We start from the raw sequence: 17,112 nt of genomic DNA on the forward strand, positions 1-17,112 counted from the left end.
ATTATTATATATATATATTTTTATCCCAGCTCCCGTCCTCGCAGGAGGCCTTTTGCCTTTTGGTAGGCCGTCATTGTAAATAATAATTTGTTGTTAACTGACTTGGCTAGTTAAATAAAAGTAAAATAAATCAAATGAAAATACCCATCCATTTCAGGTTCAGATTAATGAAGAACATCCTGAAGCAGCCGAGGGGCAAACGCTCCACGTATGTGCGAAGTCTGACGTCAAAAAGCGGGTTGCTGTTTCGTAAAAAAAATAATTTAAACTTTTTATTTTTGGTCTTCATTTAAGGTTAGTGTTATGCATAAGGTTAGCCATGTGGTTAAGGTTTGGTTTAAAGTCATATTTTAAGAAAATAAATTGTAAAAAATAATCGGGGTATATGACTTTGTGTCTGTGGTAACTCGTTGCCACGCCTCTTCACCTCCTAATATAACCAACATAGAGGAAATGTTGTTTCTGTATGAGAGAGGATCTTCGGACTAAAATACTGTCCAGGTAAATTGCAAAAAAAAGAAAAGAGTTGTAAACACTAATGCTAGCAGATTTGTTGTGTTTTCTTCACGCTAGAACTGCAGCCACTTCATCCGAAACGCGATTCAATATCAATATGCAGGAAGTTGACTAAAGTTGTCTGTCTAGCCTAGCACGATGCAACTTGGCAGATAACTGTTTGGTTGGTAAATTTAGTCGTTAGGCTGCTCCTTTTTTTCTCTGCAAAAATTGTGAAATTGGTTTGCAAGTTTACAGTCGCTTGACGTTGAACACGTTTCTAGCCTTCCTGTTATAAGCCCTAGTTCGTTAAATAACTAAGTTGGTTTGCTAGCCAGCTAAAACTATAAGCTACTTCATGCACACGTTTGGTAGATAGTGGCACAGTGTGCATTTGCTTGTTTCTTTGCAGAATGTGAATGGTACCATAATACCAATTTAGTCTGTATGATAATATTAAACAAGTATTAACGTTAAGCAACACGCAATTGAACTTATTGGAGGCTTGGCGTTAGCTAACAAGCCTAGACGGTCCATAATAGCAAAGTGTTATTAAACTGTGGATTTGTGTACACGCATCAAACTGTTGCTTGCTCCTTTCATATCATAAACTACACACGTTTTGATAGCTAAATCCTTGCCAGGTCAATTGGTAAACATGCATCATGGTACCCACTTTGGGTTTAGCTAGCTAATGTAGCTATGTCATGTGTCAATCAATAATGCTTTTGCGGTAGCTACCATTTTGGTCTTCGAGTCCCACACTCATTTAGTGTCAGTAGTTGTACCCAAACATGCAGTGTCATCATAACTAACTTCCTTGCACAAGAATGGTTTGGTAATCCTTTTGTTTTAATAGATCATCCCAGTATGCGTTATTAAAACAACCGTTTTTGTCAACAGGTGGAGAGATCTTCCACTGAGGCACTTGACAAATCAGAGGGGTGTAAAAATACCCACTTTATTCGGACCTCAATATGGGGGTATTAATATCCCGGTTTAGGGTATGTATTGCATAACTTGTTCATTTTAGTGGTCCTGTATGGTTGTTGGTAGAGCATGGTGGGTTTTATTCCTGGGGCCACCCATACCTAAACTGTATGCACCAGTGTTTCCCCTAGAAAAACATTTATGCAGCATTAGCAAAGTTAGGGTGTGGACAATGGCATGTTTTTTAAATGGAGCAAAATATAAATGAGCTGGTTCATGAGCTGAAATAAAAGATGCCTAAAAATGTGCAAATGCACAAATAGCTTATTTCTAAATTTGAGAATTTGGCAATATGTCCAACCGGCCTCACAACCGCAGACCATGTGTATGGAGTTTGTGTGGTTGAGCAATTTGCTGATGTAATTGTTGTGAACAGTGCCTCATGGTGGAGGTATGGGCAAGCATAAGCTATGGACAACGAACAACTGCATTTTAAGGATGGCAATTTGAATGCACCGAGATACCGTGACGAGATCCTGAGGCTCATTGTGGTGCCATTCATTTGCCGCCATCACATTGTGTTTCAGCATGATAATGCACTGCCCCATGTCGCAAGGACCTGAACACAATTCCTGGATGATGAAAATGACCCAGTTCTTCCATGGCCTGCATACTCACCAGACATGGCACCCATTGAGCATGTTTGGGATGCTGTGGATCAATGCATTTGACAGCGTGTTCCAGTTCCCGCCAATATCCAGCAACTTCGCAAAGCTATTGAAGAACAACATTCCACAGGCCACAATCAACGGCCTGCTCAACTCTATGTGAAGGAGATGTCGCTCTGCATAAGGCAAATGGTGGTCACACCAGATGCTGACTGGTTTTCTGCAATCTGTGATCAACAGATGGGTTTCTGTACTCCCAGTCATGTGAATTCCATAGAATAGTGCCTCATTTATTTCAATTGACTTATTTCCTTATGAACTATGACTTTGAAATGGTTCCATGTTGTATTTAATTATTTATACACACACATTCGCAAAGTATTCAGACCCCTTTCCGGGGAAGTACAAAACTAAAACGTTTTTTTTTTTCATCGATACACTACCCCATAATGACAAAGCGAAAACAGGTTTTTAGAAATGTTTGCAAAAAACAGATACCTTATTTACATAAGTATTCAGACCCTTTTACTATGATACTCGAAATTGAGTTAAGGTGCATCCTGTTTCCATTGATGCTACAACTATATTGGAGTCCACCTGTGATAGATTAATTGATTGGACATGATTCGGAAATGGCACACCTGTTTAAGGTCCCACAGTTGACAGTGCATGTCAGAGCAAAAACCAAGCCATGAGGTTGACTGAATTGTCCGTAGAGCCCCGAAACACGATTGTATCTAGGGAAAGGTAACAAAAAAATGTCTGCAGTGTTGAAGGTCCCCAAGAACAGTGGCCTCCATCATTCTTAAACGGAAGAAATTTGGAACCACCAAGACTCTTCCTAGAGCCACCTGGCCAAACTGAGCAATCAGGGAGGTGACCAAGAATCTTATGGTCACTCTGACAGAGCTCCAGAGTTCCTCTGTGGAGATGGTTGTCCTTCTGGAAGGTTCTCCCATCTCTGCAGCACACCACCAATCAGGATTTTATTTTTATTTTTTTATTTCACCTTTATTTAACCAGGTAGGCTAGTTGAGAACAAGTTCTCATTTGCAACTGCGACCTGGCCAAGATAAGGCATAGCAGTGTGAACAGACAACACAGAGTTACACATGGAGTAAACAATTAACAAGTCAATAACACAGTAGAAAAAAGGGGAGTCTATATATACATTGTGTGCAAAAGGCATGAGAAGGTAGGAAAATAATTACAATTATGCAGATTAACACTGGAGTGATAAATGATCAGATGGTTATGTACAGGTAGAGATATTGGTGTGCAAAAGAGCAGAAAAATAAATAAATAAAAACAGTATGGGGATGAGGTAGGTGAAAATGGGTGGGCTATTTACCAATAGACTATGTACAGCTGCAGCGATCGGTTAGCTGCTCAGATAGCAGATGTTTGAAGTTGGTGAGGGAGATAAAAGTCTCCAACTTCAGCGATTTTTTTTTGCAATTCGTTCCAGTCACAGGCAGCAGAGAACTGGAACGAAAGGCGGCCAAATTAGGTGTTGGCTTTAGGGATGGTAGTGGTAGTGCCCAGACAGCCACTCAGTAAAAGGCACATGCCAGCCTGTTTGGAGTTTGCAAAAATGCACCTAAAGGACTCTCAGACCATGAGAAACAAGATTCTCTGGTCTGATGAAACCTAGATATAACTCTTTGTCCTGAATGCCAAGTGTTACGTCTGGAGGAAACCTGGCACCATCCCTACGGTGAAGCATGGTAGTGGCTGTATCATGCTGTGGGGATGTTTTTCAAAGATGAACGGAGCAAAGTACAGAGATCTTTGATGAAAACCTGCTCCAGAGCGCTCAGGACCTCAGACTGGGGCGAAGGTTCACCTTCCAACAGGAAAACAACCCTATGCACACAGCCAAGACAATGCAGGAGTGGCTTCAGGACAAGTCTCCGAATGCACTCGAGTGGCCCAGCCAGAGCCCAGAACCTGATCAAACATCTCTGGAGCGACGCTCCCCATCCAACCTGACAGAGCTTGAGAGGATCTGCAGAAAAGAATGGCAGAAACTCCGTCAAATACAGGTGTCGAGCTTGTATCATCCTAGCCAATAAGACTCCAGGCTTTTTTTCCCCCGCCTTTTATTTAACCAGGTAAGCTAGTTCAGAACAAGTTCTCATTTACAATTGCCACCTGGCCAAGATAAAGCAAAGCAGTGGGACACACAACAACAGAGTTACACGTGCAATAAACAAGCGTACAGTCAGTAACACAATAGAAAAAAAGTCTATATACAGTGTGTGCAAATGGCATGAGGAGGTATGGCAATAAATAGGCCATAGTAGCAAAGTAATTATAATTTAGCAGATTTAACACAGGAGTGATAGATGATGACGATGGTGTGTAAGTAGTGATACTGGTGTGCAAAAGAGCAACAAAGTGAATAAAAACAATATGGGGAAGAGGTAGGTAGATTGGGTGGGCTATTTACAGATGGACTATGTACAGCATTGATCGGTTAGCTGCTATCTGATGTTTAAAGTTAGTGAGGGAAATGTAAGATTTCAGTTTTTTTTTAAATTGCAATTCGTTCCAGTCACAGCAGAGAACTGGAAGGAAAGGCGGCCAAAGGAGGTGTTGGCTTTGGTGATGACCAGTGAGATATACCCGCTGGAGCGCGTGCTATGGGTGGGTGTTATCGTGAGCTGAGAAGGCAGAGCTTTACCTTGCATAGACTTATAGATGACCTGGAGCCAGTGGGTCTGGCGACGAATATGTAGTTAGAGCCAGCCGACTAGAGCATACAGGTCACAGTGGTGGGTGGTATAATGGGCTTTGGTAACCAAACGGATGGCACTGTGATAAACTGCATCCAATTTGCTGAGTAGAGTATTGTAAGCTATTTTGTAGATGACATCTCCGTAGTCGAGGATCGGTAGGATAGTCAGTTTTACTAGGGTAAGTTTGGCAGCGTGAGTGAAGGAGGCTTTTGTGAAATAGGAAGCCAATTCTAGATTTGATTTTTGATTGGAGATGTTTGATATGAGTCTGGAAGGAGAGTTTACATTCTAGCCAGACACCTTGGTATTTGTAGTTGTCCACGTGTTCTAGGTCATCTGTGATTTGGGTGAAGGAGAAGCTGGGGAGGCTCGGGCAAGTAGCTGCAAGGGGTGCAGAGCTGTTGGTTGGGGTAGCCCGGAGGAAAGCATGGCCAGCTGTAGAGATGCTCATTGAAATGTTCAATTAACATGGTCACCACTGATAAATCCATGACATCTAGCCTCAGTGCAGTGGGCAGCTGGGAGGAGGTGCTCTTGTTCTCCATGGATTTCAGTGTCCCAGAACTTTTTGGAGTTAGAGCTACAAGATGCAAATTTCTGTTTGAAAAAGCTAGCCTTTGCTTTCCTGACTGACTGTATTGGTTCCAGTTGCATATCACGGGGAACAGTTGCATATCATGGGGACTATTCGATGCTATTGCAGTCCGCCACAGGATATTTTTGTGCTGGTCAAGGGCAGTCAGTTCTGGAGTGATCCAAGGGCTATATCTGTTCTTAGTTCTACATTTTTTTGCAAGGGGCATGCTTATTTAAGATGGTGAGGAAATTACTTTTAAAGAACGATCAGGCATCCTCGACTGACGGGATGAGGTCAATATCCTTCCAGGATACCTGGGCCAGGTCGTTTAGAAAGGCCTGCCCGCAGAAGTGTTTTAGGGAGCGTTTGACAGTGATGCGGGGTGGTCGTTTGACCGCGAACCCATAGCGGATGCAGGCAATGAGGCGGTAACCGCTGAGATCCTGATTGAAAACAGCAGAGGTATATTTGGAGGGCAAGTTGGTCAGGATAATATCGGAGGGTGCCCATGTTTACAGATTTAGCATTGTAACTGGTGGTTTCCTTGATCATTTGTGAGATTGAGGGCATCTAGCTTAGATTGTAGGACTGCTGGGGTGTGAAGCATATCCCAGTTTAGGTCACCTAACAGAACAAACTCTGAAGATGGATGGGGGGCAATCAATTCACATATGTTGTCCAGGGCTCAGCTGGGAGCTGATGGGGTCTATAACAGGCGGCAACAGTGAGACTTATTTCTGGAGAGAATAATTTGTTTAATTAGACGCTCGACTTGTTTGGGCATAGACCTGGAAAGTATGACAGAACTTTGCAAGCAATCTCTGCGGTAGATTGCAACTGCTTCAACAAAGTACTGAGTAAAGGGTCTGAACACTTTAATTTTTTTTTTTTATACATTTGCAAAAATGTCTTACTCTTTTTGCTTTGTCATTATGGTGTATTGTGTGTTGATTGGGGGGGGGGAGTTTTTTTTTTTTTTTTTTTACTGGCCTACACACAATACCGTATAATGTCAAATTGGAATTGTTTTGAGATTTGTATTAATTCAATTACAAGCTGAAATGTCTCACTCATAGCTGTAATCCCTACCAAAAGTGATTCTTCTTGTATTGACTCAGGGGTGTGAATACGTATGTCCATTTTAAAGTTCTATATTTAATTTTCAATAAATTAGCAAAACATTTCTAAACGTGTTTACACTCTGTCATTATGGGGTTGGGGGGGGGGATATTTAATCCATTTTGGATTCAGGCTGTAACACAACAAAATGTGGGATAAGTCAAGGGGTATGAATAATTTTTGAAAGCACTGTGTTATATATATTTGTCACGGGTGGCAGATGTTTGCAGCAACCCTCTAAATTCCAGAGAATAGTCCTGTGCTCTGCTAGTCCTAGTCCTATTGATAGTACCCAGCTTACTGAACTCAAAGCAAGTCTTCCTTCTCTGATACTTTTAACTTGTTCTCTTGACAGACAAAGCCATCCACTGTAGAAGTTTTGGAAGGAATTGATAAGGTATGTGTTTTTTTGGGGGGGTGGGGGGGTTGGGGTTTGTGTCAAGATGGTGTTGATCAGGACTATTTTTTGGGGGATGTCGCTCTAGAGATTGACCTTGTTACACTATACAGCCCATCTCGAGCTTGAGGTCACTCTAGGCGATGTCCAGCAGAGTGACGGATGCATGTTTCCTAGCACCAGCGGAAGATGGGTCACTACACTGTCCACCAACTGATATTTTTGGGGTGTGGCTAATCCCTCTTAACAAAAAAAGGATAGATAAATTGGTAATGCACCCGGACATTGAGTAAATAGGCTTTTGTCAAGATTACCAGAGGGAGGCATGGAGAAGTCATATGATGTGTCTGGGATTGAACACGGCTGTTGAATTGATGTGTGGTCTTTGCTGGTTGTTTATTCATTATACACAAGGAACAGTACTATTACATATCTATAGGGTTAACTTAGTTACATTATTAGTAAGAAAATTGTGGAATATGAAACTTCTTTTGTCATTATAGAGAGGAAGTTTTTAAGTCATGGAAAATGTTTTATTTACAGGATATACAGGCTGGTGAGGAATGTAGAGAACTGTATCAAAGACAGTTGAAGCAATGGCTATGGAGACTACTGCTGTACTCATCTCTTCTCTACCTGATGGCCAGCATAATTGTGTATCTCTGGTACCTCCCTGAACAGATGATTGGGAAGGTCATATTGGCCCTTCCGTATGTGATATTTCCACTATTGTAAGTATCTATATAGAGAGAGAGAGAGAGAGATTGCTATGTCTATTTGCATTTTGTTGCTTACCTGTCTGTTCTAATTGTTCATTCCGCAGTGTATGGCTCCTTCGAAAGGGGCTGATTGCTCTTTTTAACAGAAGAACGGAAAAAAACAGTATGTGCTTTAGCCTGCCTTTAGTCTGCCTCATGACATGCTGCTTTCATTTGGTGTAATCAGTAAAATGTTTTTTTTTTGTGGTTTTGTTTTTTTTAGATGAAAAATTGGACCATCTCAAATCACAAAAACGAAAAATTGTAAGTTAACTTTTTCTGTGGATGTCTTTTGATTGGGTGAACATCGACTGGACTGATATTAGAATCTTTCATAGCCGTTAGAATCTGGAATAGCTGCCCCCTCATACCTGGATAAGGGTGAACATAATGTGGATCCCCTAATCATTCATGAAGGGGTCAAATGAAAGAGCTGAGATGTCAGCACTTTATATACTATCCTTGTACTTCTTTACACCCCGTAACTAATTTGTAAGTGGATTTAATCTGCCATTTTGAGACATTTACCACCTCGAGATGAACACTTTTACAAGGTGCCGTACCGACGATATGGAGGAGTCTTCATGCCCTGTTCTGCTGTTATCGAGCTTTTACAGCACTTTGCTTAGATAATTGCTACTCCTAATAAATCATCTAAACATCTATGCAGACAGCTGTTAATTGGCCTAAAGACTTCACTTGGTAAAGCACTCTGCTAACGTCTCTTAAACTAATAGCGTTTAGTGCTAGAAGGAAATAAATCTGAGTAATTGCTTGTCATGTCTACTAACGTTCAATAATTATGGCTGATGGATTTTCACACTCCATTATCGAAGTAGTGCATGTAATTATTATTCTCATTATGTCTGAACAATAAGCTATTTGGTATTTCCCTTTTTAAATGAAGTTTCTACAAAAACAACTAATTGAATGATGTGTAGACCTACTACAACCACTTTTATTCTGAAAACCTTTTAATATCTCATTGATGGTAGAATGTGGGTCTGGCTGTCAGTTGACTTTTTGTCAGTAGCTGGTCTTTATAGTGTTTCATTAGACCAGATAAGAAACATCTAGTTGAGAATATCAGTCTTGACTTCAAACGCCAACCATAGGAGTTCACAATTCTGTTTCTGTGCAGTTTTATTGAGTAGTTGTATCATATTGATGTGGTGTTGAAGACTTTTTTTTCCCCATGTATTGTAAAGATCTGATCATCTGTAGAGATGCAAGAAAGTATATGCAGTCGTAGGAGCCCCCCCCCCCCCCCCCGTTAAAGCAGTTAATTATTCCAGTCACTTAATGAATTGCTTGTTCACTTGCTATTTTTTTTTATTTGATTAATTACAATGTGAAAGATACGACATTGGTTATCATTGTCTCATTACGGTCATTGGATTTTAACAGAATTAATTGTGTGGAATGGTGACGTGTCATATCAACATCATTAGTCAATTAACAGATCGATCAAACATAAGCTATTAGAACAGAAACCTGCATACTCAACAGGGTTTTCTGGAAGAACAACACTATGGCACTTGACTGATGAAATGACTCGTACTGAATCAACCTCACTTTCAATGTGTCCTTTTCAATTCCTTAACATTTAAAAATATGAACTGCTCTTGTCCAACAGCTGTTAGAGGTGATGGAAACTGAAACCTATAAAACTGCAAAAATGATTCTGGAGAGATTTGATCCTGACTCAAAAGCAAAGGTGAGAATTTTTTATTTTAACTTATATTTAACTAGGCAAGTCAGTTAAGAACAAATTCTTATTTTCATTGATGGCCTAGGAACAGTGGATTAACTGCCTTGTTCAGGGGCAGAACAACAGATTTTTACCTTGTCAGCTCGGGGATGTGATCTTGCAACCTTTCGGTTACTATTCACTCGGCTACCCTGCCGCCCCAATTACATCTGCCTATGAGCCCACTAAGTCTGTGAATTAACCTTGAAAGTACATCTGTCTTAAGCTTGTTTTCAATTTGAAGGTGCCAGAATCCCTTCCAAATGAAATGCCTATGACTCCAAAACCTCACCAGGGTAATGTATTCCAAAACCTCACCAGGGTAATGTAGTTGCCTAGGTACCTTTACATTTTTATTTATTTAAGGCCTTTCATGTGCTTGCATGGCTTACCGTTGGTGAACATCCCTGCATGGTGTCCTCCTCTAGAACTCCGTCAGCGTCATGTCACTCCTCGTCCCCCGGTGGCGTTGACTCCTGCCGCAGCCCGTCCTCCTCGTCCCCCGGTGGCGGTGACTCCTGCCGCAGCCAGTCTTCTTCTGGCCCCAGGGGCCACCCATGCAGGGCCACCCCTCCACTCTGCTCCTGGAGGACCCCCAGAGAGGATCCTGTCTGAGGCTGCTCAGCAGAGCTTGACGAAGAGGCCCATGACCCCTGGCACACTTGTTCCAGGAGTGGGTGAGTGGCTGCACACGGGGACCATATCATAATGTGCTCGACTTAAGGTGATTAAAAAATGTATACTTATTTTTTTACAACCATCCTTTTCTCATAGTCCTTCAGGGATGGGACTTTTCTATACATTTTAATTTTACTAAATATTTTTTACAGGAATTATAGTTTGTTTTACAGGTGGTAGTTCTGGCCAATTGAGAGTAGTATTTGAATCCATTATGGTAGGGGGTGCCTTAAAACAAACTGACGGTAAAGTTTGCTCCAGAGAAGATACCCAGGCAACTACATTATGTCAATAGTCTGGCCTAAGTCGATCAATGTGAATTTTGAAATAGAAGTTAGTGAATTTGGTGGATTTTTTTTTTTTTTTCTTCCCACCAAGATTTCTCACCATACAACCTTTGACCAAGACTGTTAAAAATATGACGCTTATACTGTCAGTGAGTAGTGTATGTTTACTCTTATGTCAATAGTCTGGCCTTGGACACATCCATAAGAATTGCAAACGGTTAGACATTCTCCCAGAGAAAGCAACATGGTGTAATTACCATGTGAGGTATACAACAACCAGGATAACTTGAACCATGATTAATCAGGGAAGGCCTGCATCTGTTCTTTGGCATTGGTACTGGAAACTTAATAAATGCCTTTCTAATGCCAGGAAACATTTGTCATGGGCATACCTTGCAAATGTTTCATATAGCTTGATACTATCATGCGCTTTTGTAAAAAAAATACATTTTGATAGTCACTACAGTTTCCACATGTTGGTATATGAATAAGCAGTAGGAAACGATTGGTTAGTGTATATTAAATACCGCTCAGTAACGCAGCAGGGATTCTTGTATACGTGCTGTGCAAGTGAGATCCATTTCCAAGTCATTATTAAAATGTGTCAAACATGTTATAGTGGACCTCTGCAGCAAACTGTAGATTTGGGTCTTGCTGTTTTTTTATGAAGCTTCTGGGCCTCAGTGTGATCAGTATTCGAGACCTGTATGTGCAGCTAATGTTCATGTGTTTTTTGCACCCCCCCCCCCCCCCAGGCCCTCCCCTGGCCAGACCTGTCCTCCCCAGGGATCGCGGCGCCATGGACAGGGTTATTGAGTACCTTGTCGGCGATGGCCCTCAGAATAGGTAGAGCAGCTTCTTGGCGGTGTTGTCTTGTCACCTAAAGATGTGTGATTTGGACAGATGTCAGCGTCTATCGTTTTTAACACTGGCAATGTATTGCTGTTATGATCATTTTTCAATCCTCAGCAAAAAATAATCTTCTGATTTCATTGCATGTATTATTTTCTCCCTCCCAGATATGCCCTCATATGTCAGCAGTGTCTCACCCATAACGGCATGGCATTAAAAGAGGAATTTGAATATATTGGTAAGATTTTGAGAAACATATATCTGTCACTCTCCATCAAACACTATGCCCTTAATTTGCCCTCTAGCATTTGGCAGCACTGTGTATCCTCAGGCTCTTAAAAGCCTCTGCCACTACTGGCTTCTGAAAGCATCTAGATTGAATATACAAATAAGGGCAACCCATTGATCTGATGCATTTATGATGCAATTATTTTTTTGGGGAATATCATTGGTTTTTATCTTCACATTAATCTGTTTTACATGGAAATAAATGCCAATCATACAGTTGACAGTGCACTTCGACCATAGTGGTTTTGTCTCGTTTCAGCCTTTAGATGTGCATATTGTTGTTTCCTGAACCCTGCGAGAAAGGCCAGACCCCAAGCCCCCCGACTCCCTGAGATCAGTGCCGAGACGAAGATCCTCACCGACGCACCCGTCGCAACACCACCTGAAGCCGATGAGAGCCCCGTTGCTGCAGGTATGTCTCTGCTAACCCAAGTTGTTTTGTTTTTGTCAACAAGCAGTGGAAGAATCACATTGTCCTAATTGCTTGCTTACTTGAATGCCTGTTAAACATGATGATATATTGATCCTGTCAATGTTCAGTTGAGGAGAAATGGCCTTCTCCCCCAGCTGTAGAGGAGATCCAGGAGTTGACAGTTACTCCAACAGAGAGTGCCCCTGAAACAAAAGGATCAGAAACCCCAGGCTGTCTGCGAGCCACCCCAGAGAAGTCCGATGGAGAACTAGATATGTCCGATATGGAGGTTCAATAGAATGTTGTTTCAACATCATTTTAGGCTGGAGCTATATTCTTTTTTTAGTTATTTTTCTTAGTTTTTAAAAGATAACTTAATAACATCAATGCTGTGAGTAAGAATCGTAGAATGACAGGCTAAGGGTTTGGTATGAACTTAAATAAATACCATTTTTTTTCCCTGTCTGTTATAGTGATAGCATATAAACTGAATCCTGATGGTAGGGGATAATGGACAGGCAATACTCTTGGGATTTGACGCGATGTCAATACTTTCATTCACTATTCCAGCACTTCCATCCATGAAGCAAAGAGTAGGTCTGCTAGCTAAGCGTTTGGTGTTGATGCACAGCTGTAGAATGTTTATATATATATTATTTTTTTTTCCTTTTTAGTGTTTTAAATATTAAGCGGATAAGCAATTTGCCACATGACTATATTGTCTGTTTTGTGTGACGATGTCTGTCCATGTTGTCTACAGACAGGTAAACATGCTAGTACTACTTAATAATAATAATAATGCAGAGGCCAAATGTAGCTAAGCAGTTGGTTTGTAGAATGACGTTTTCTTCCGTTTGTTTTGCGTGAGTTATTTGCTGCATTGTCACTATTTTTGTTAGTTTTTTTTGTTTGTTGAGAATGTCTGGCCATGTTTACAGAAATGCAAAAAAATATCCTGTCCGGTGTTCTATGAAATCTGTATATTTATAGGTGATGATATTTATAGATACTACAGTATTGGGATACAGTGCCTTTTGATCAGTATTGAATAGGTTTTTGGATACTTCAAGCACCATGTGGCTAACCACATGTTTACACAGTAATGGTACTATCAGGAGTGCTTAGTTACATATGTATTGCTTAATAGGAGAAAGATGTTCTGCTCTACTCTGCATCCGAGTGCGTTGTGCGTTTATACTTTGAAATAAATAAAGACAGTCAATTTCAGTAAGCTGCATGTGTTTGCTTAGCATTATGAATTTTCCAGTTTCATAATGTGACTGAGTTGTGTTTTGATGTTCTCCTCAGCAGCTATACCAACTAGAGGTCGACCGATTTATGATTTTAACGCCGATTTATTGGAGAACAAAAAAAAAGCTGATACCGATTAATCAGTTTTATAAATCTATTTGTAATAATGACAATTACACCAATACTGAATGAACACCTATTTTAATTTTATATAATCAATTTAGTCTCAAATAATGAAACATGTTCAAATAATGCCAAAACAGTGTTGGAGGAGAAAGTGAAAGTGCAATATGTGCCATGTAAAAAAAAAGCTCATGTTTAAGTTTCTTGCTCAGAACATGAACATATGAAAGCTGATGGTTTATTATTCCCAGTTCTTCAGTATTCCCACTTAAGAAGTTTTAGGTTGTAGTTATTATAGGAATGATGACTTTCTCTCTATACCATTTGTATTTCATATACCTTTGAATATTGGATGTTCTTATAGGCACTATAGAATTGCTAGCCTAATCTCAGGAGTTAGGCTTGAAGTCATAAAGAGCGCAATGCTTGAAGCACAGCTGGCAAACGCAGGAAAGTGCTGTTTGAATGAATGCTTATGAGCCTGCTCGATCAAATCAGACTTAATTATAATAAACACACAGAAATATGCGCCTTAGGTCATTAACATGGTCAAATCCGGAAACTATCATTTCGAAAACCAAACATTTATTATTTCGGTGAGATACGGAACAGTTCTGTATTTAACGGGGGGCATCCTTAAGTCTAAATATTGCTGTTACATTGCACAACCTTCAATGGTATGTCATACTTATGTAAAATTCTCGCAAATGAATTACGGTTTTTGTTAGAAAGAAATGGTCTTCACACAGTTCGCAACGAGCCAGGTGGCCCAAACTGCTGCATATACCCTGACTCTGCTTGCACAGAACGTAAGAGAAGTGACACAATTTCCCTAGTTAAAAGAAATTCACGTTAGCAGGCAATATTAACTAAATATGCAGGTTTAAAAATATATACTTTGATTTTAAGAAAGGCATTGATGATTATTGTTAAGTACACTGGTGCAACTGTTTTTCAACTTTTTTTGCGAATGCGCTTGTTAAATCATCACCCATTTGGCAAAGTAGGCTGTGATTCGATGATAAATTATCAGGCAGTGCATTGATTATATGCAACGCAGGACAAGCTAGTTAACCTAGTAATATCATCAACCATGTGTAGTTAACTAGTGATTTGTTAAGATTGCTTGAGTTTAATTCTAGCTAGCAACTTACCTTGGCTCCTTGCTGCACTTGCGTAACAAGTGGTCAGCCTGCCACGCAGTCTCCTTGTGGAGTGCAATGTAATGGGCATCCAAAAATACCGATTGTGAAAACTTAAAATCGGCCCTAATTAGTCGGCCGACCTCTAATACCAACCCTATCTCCCGCTGATGCAGACAATGCTGCTACGGGTGTGTCTTTGCTCAGTCAGTTCAAACTTCAAGGTACAGAAACGACAGTTGTAGAGCAAGTATTTATTTGAGTAACTTTTATGTCGATCATGGCGAGCCAAAGGGAGAATCACTGGCTGCCTTGTAAAAACTGGGGATAAAGATAATTTTCATTTGAGACCAAGCAGCCTGCTTCCCGCAGCTAAAGGGTAGAACCAGGCCCCCCCCCCCCCCCCCCCCGAGAATTCAAATGGTGTGCTGGATGTCCCTGTTTTTATAAATGTTCCTGAGAAAACGGCAAGCTTCTGCACTGTCCTTAAGATCTGGCAAGGATCCTAATTATGGGCAAGAACCTGGCTACAAATGGTGTCCTCTTGTCAGATATACTTTTCAGGAATCAAATCCTAGTGAAATGTGGTGATTCTAGATCCTACGCAGACATTACATCGGTAAAGCTCCCGAACCAGGATACTACTTATACCTACATAGGATTTTAAAAGTTGAATAGAATATGTTTTCAACATGTGAATACATGTTGGAGCTGTGTATTGTTTTAAAATGTAATGGTTAGTGTGCTCAAGTTTTGTCAGAATCATTTTATTTAACTTGGCAAGTCGGTTAAGAACAAATTCTTATTTACAATGACGGCCTACCCCGGGCAAACCCTAACCTGACGACGCTGGTCCAATTGCGCGATGCCCTATGGGACTCCTAATCACGGACAGTTGTGATACAGCCTGGAATCGAACCAGGGCGGTCGATTTTTCAAAGTAATTCTCCACATTGTCATTGTATACCAGTATTGAACAGGTTTTCCAAGCACAATATGGAGTTAACCACATGTTTGCATATTAAAGGTACAATGAGTGCTTACTTATCTATGCATTGCTTAAAACGAGAAAACAGATGTACTCTGCACCCAAGTGTCTTAAAGTGCTTGTGAAAATGCTAATTTCATAATTTGACCTTGATTTTGATTAAAGGTTCAAAACAATGTTTAACTGGTGGAGTTTTTGATTAGGACATTTTGTTTATGCTTCTATTGATTCGTATGGTTCTTAAAGGTTGAGTGATTGCTCTTACTGTCACTTACACATGTAAGATCTTGAAGTGGGGAGAATTTCATTAATGAATCTGTAGAAATGTGTATTGCATGTCACTACATCTTAGACCAAAACAGGTAAAACCATAGTCTCCATTTTGTTGAAATGAGCTATTATGAGCTGTTAGTTTGCTGGTTTGTCAACCACCTTGCCCCTGTTCCAATTCACCTGTCACCATTGGACTTTCAGAAGAACGTTAAAACAGTCAATGTTCATTAGGAAGCTTATTTTAGCTCGTTGGTCATTTCAGACAGCGTAAGAGTGGTGTTGACAACCCCAGCCATTCTTGATGGCTTGAGTCATCACTGCAACGAAGTTGCCCACTGCCTTTTCATGACCCCCCCCAGCGCCAACTGTTGGTGGGGGTCAACATCACACTTTTTTTCTTTGGGTTTTGATCATGTACGTTAACAGAGACGTGACCTTCCGTGTTTAGTAATGCATCAATGTGACACACAGTAACGCCTGATTCCACCACAAGCTGCTTGACCTCTGACAGGAGCAATAGGTCATCGATAGAACAGTGTTTGAACCTCTTTTTTTTTCACTATATAAACTGAATAAAATAGAAACGCCACATGTCTAGTGTTGGTCCTGTTTCACGAGGGAGGGGAAAAAAAAGATCCCAGAACTGTGTCATACGCACACATGTTTCCATCCCTATTAGTGAGCATTTCTCTTTTGCCAAGATAATCCATCCAGCTGACGGGTGTGGCATATCAAGAATCCGATTAAACAGCATGATCATTACACAGGTACACCTTGTACTTGGGACAAAAGGCCACTTTAAAATGTGCAGTTTTGACACACAACACAATGCAGAGATGTCTCAAGTTGAGGGAATGTGCAATTGCCAGAATTGTATTCACTTTTTTCTACCATAAACTGCCTCCAACATATTTTTAGAGAATTTGGCAGTATGTCCAAACGGCCTTACAACCGCAGGCCACGAGTAACCATGCCAGCCCAGGACTTCCACATCTAGCTTCTTCACCTGCTGGATCGTCTGAGACCAGCTGATGAAACTGAGGATTATTTCTGTTTGTGATTAACCCTTTTGTGCTGAAAAACCCATTCTGATTGGCACAGCTTGGCTCCCCAGTGGGTGGTCCTTGCTCCCAAGTGGATGGGCTTATGTCCTCCCAGGCCAACCCATTGCTGCACCCCTGCCCAGTCATGTGAAATGAAATCCATAGATTAGGGCCTGATTTATGGCACACTCTCTTCTGAATGTGCCAGAGTGCAAAATAAGAAAGCACAACACCCAATGAATATGATCGGTGTTAACGTCGGCCAAAAAACATAATTGTTACCAGCAGCACAGTTACAGTGCATTCAGAAAGTATTGAGACCCCTTGACTTTTTATCCAC

General features: G+C 40.8%; 1 protein-coding gene across 2 annotated transcripts; it reads left to right on the plus strand.

The window, feature by feature from the left end:
• Window positions 1–413: 413 nt before the first annotated feature.
• Window positions 414–15,639, plus strand: LOC139380971 (endoplasmic reticulum junction formation protein lunapark-A-like). 2 transcript variants are annotated; one of them, XM_071124176.1, is made up of 13 exons: window positions 414–501; window positions 1,399–1,499; window positions 6,886–6,927; window positions 7,471–7,658; window positions 7,751–7,809; window positions 7,909–7,949; window positions 9,322–9,402; window positions 9,680–9,731; window positions 9,864–10,112; window positions 11,156–11,246; window positions 11,420–11,490; window positions 11,800–11,952; window positions 12,108–15,639. In XM_071124176.1, exons 2-13 carry the CDS (start codon window positions 1,473–1,475, stop codon window positions 12,248–12,250), a joined length of 1,197 nt encoding a protein of 398 aa, XP_070980277.1. In that variant the 5' UTR covers window positions 414–501; window positions 1,399–1,472; the 3' UTR covers window positions 12,251–15,639. The 2 variants fall into 2 exon arrangements, with proteins under 2 accessions (XP_070980277.1, XP_070980276.1); XM_071124175.1 differs by having other exon boundaries at window positions 427–501; window positions 12,081–15,639.
• The last annotated feature ends 1,473 nt before the right edge of the window (window positions 15,640–17,112 follow it).

The sequence above is a fragment of the Oncorhynchus clarkii genome, chromosome 22 (assembly GCF_045791955.1).
Source record: "Oncorhynchus clarkii lewisi isolate Uvic-CL-2024 chromosome 22, UVic_Ocla_1.0, whole genome shotgun sequence".
Classification (NCBI taxonomy): Eukaryota; Metazoa; Chordata; class Actinopteri; order Salmoniformes; family Salmonidae; genus Oncorhynchus; species Oncorhynchus clarkii.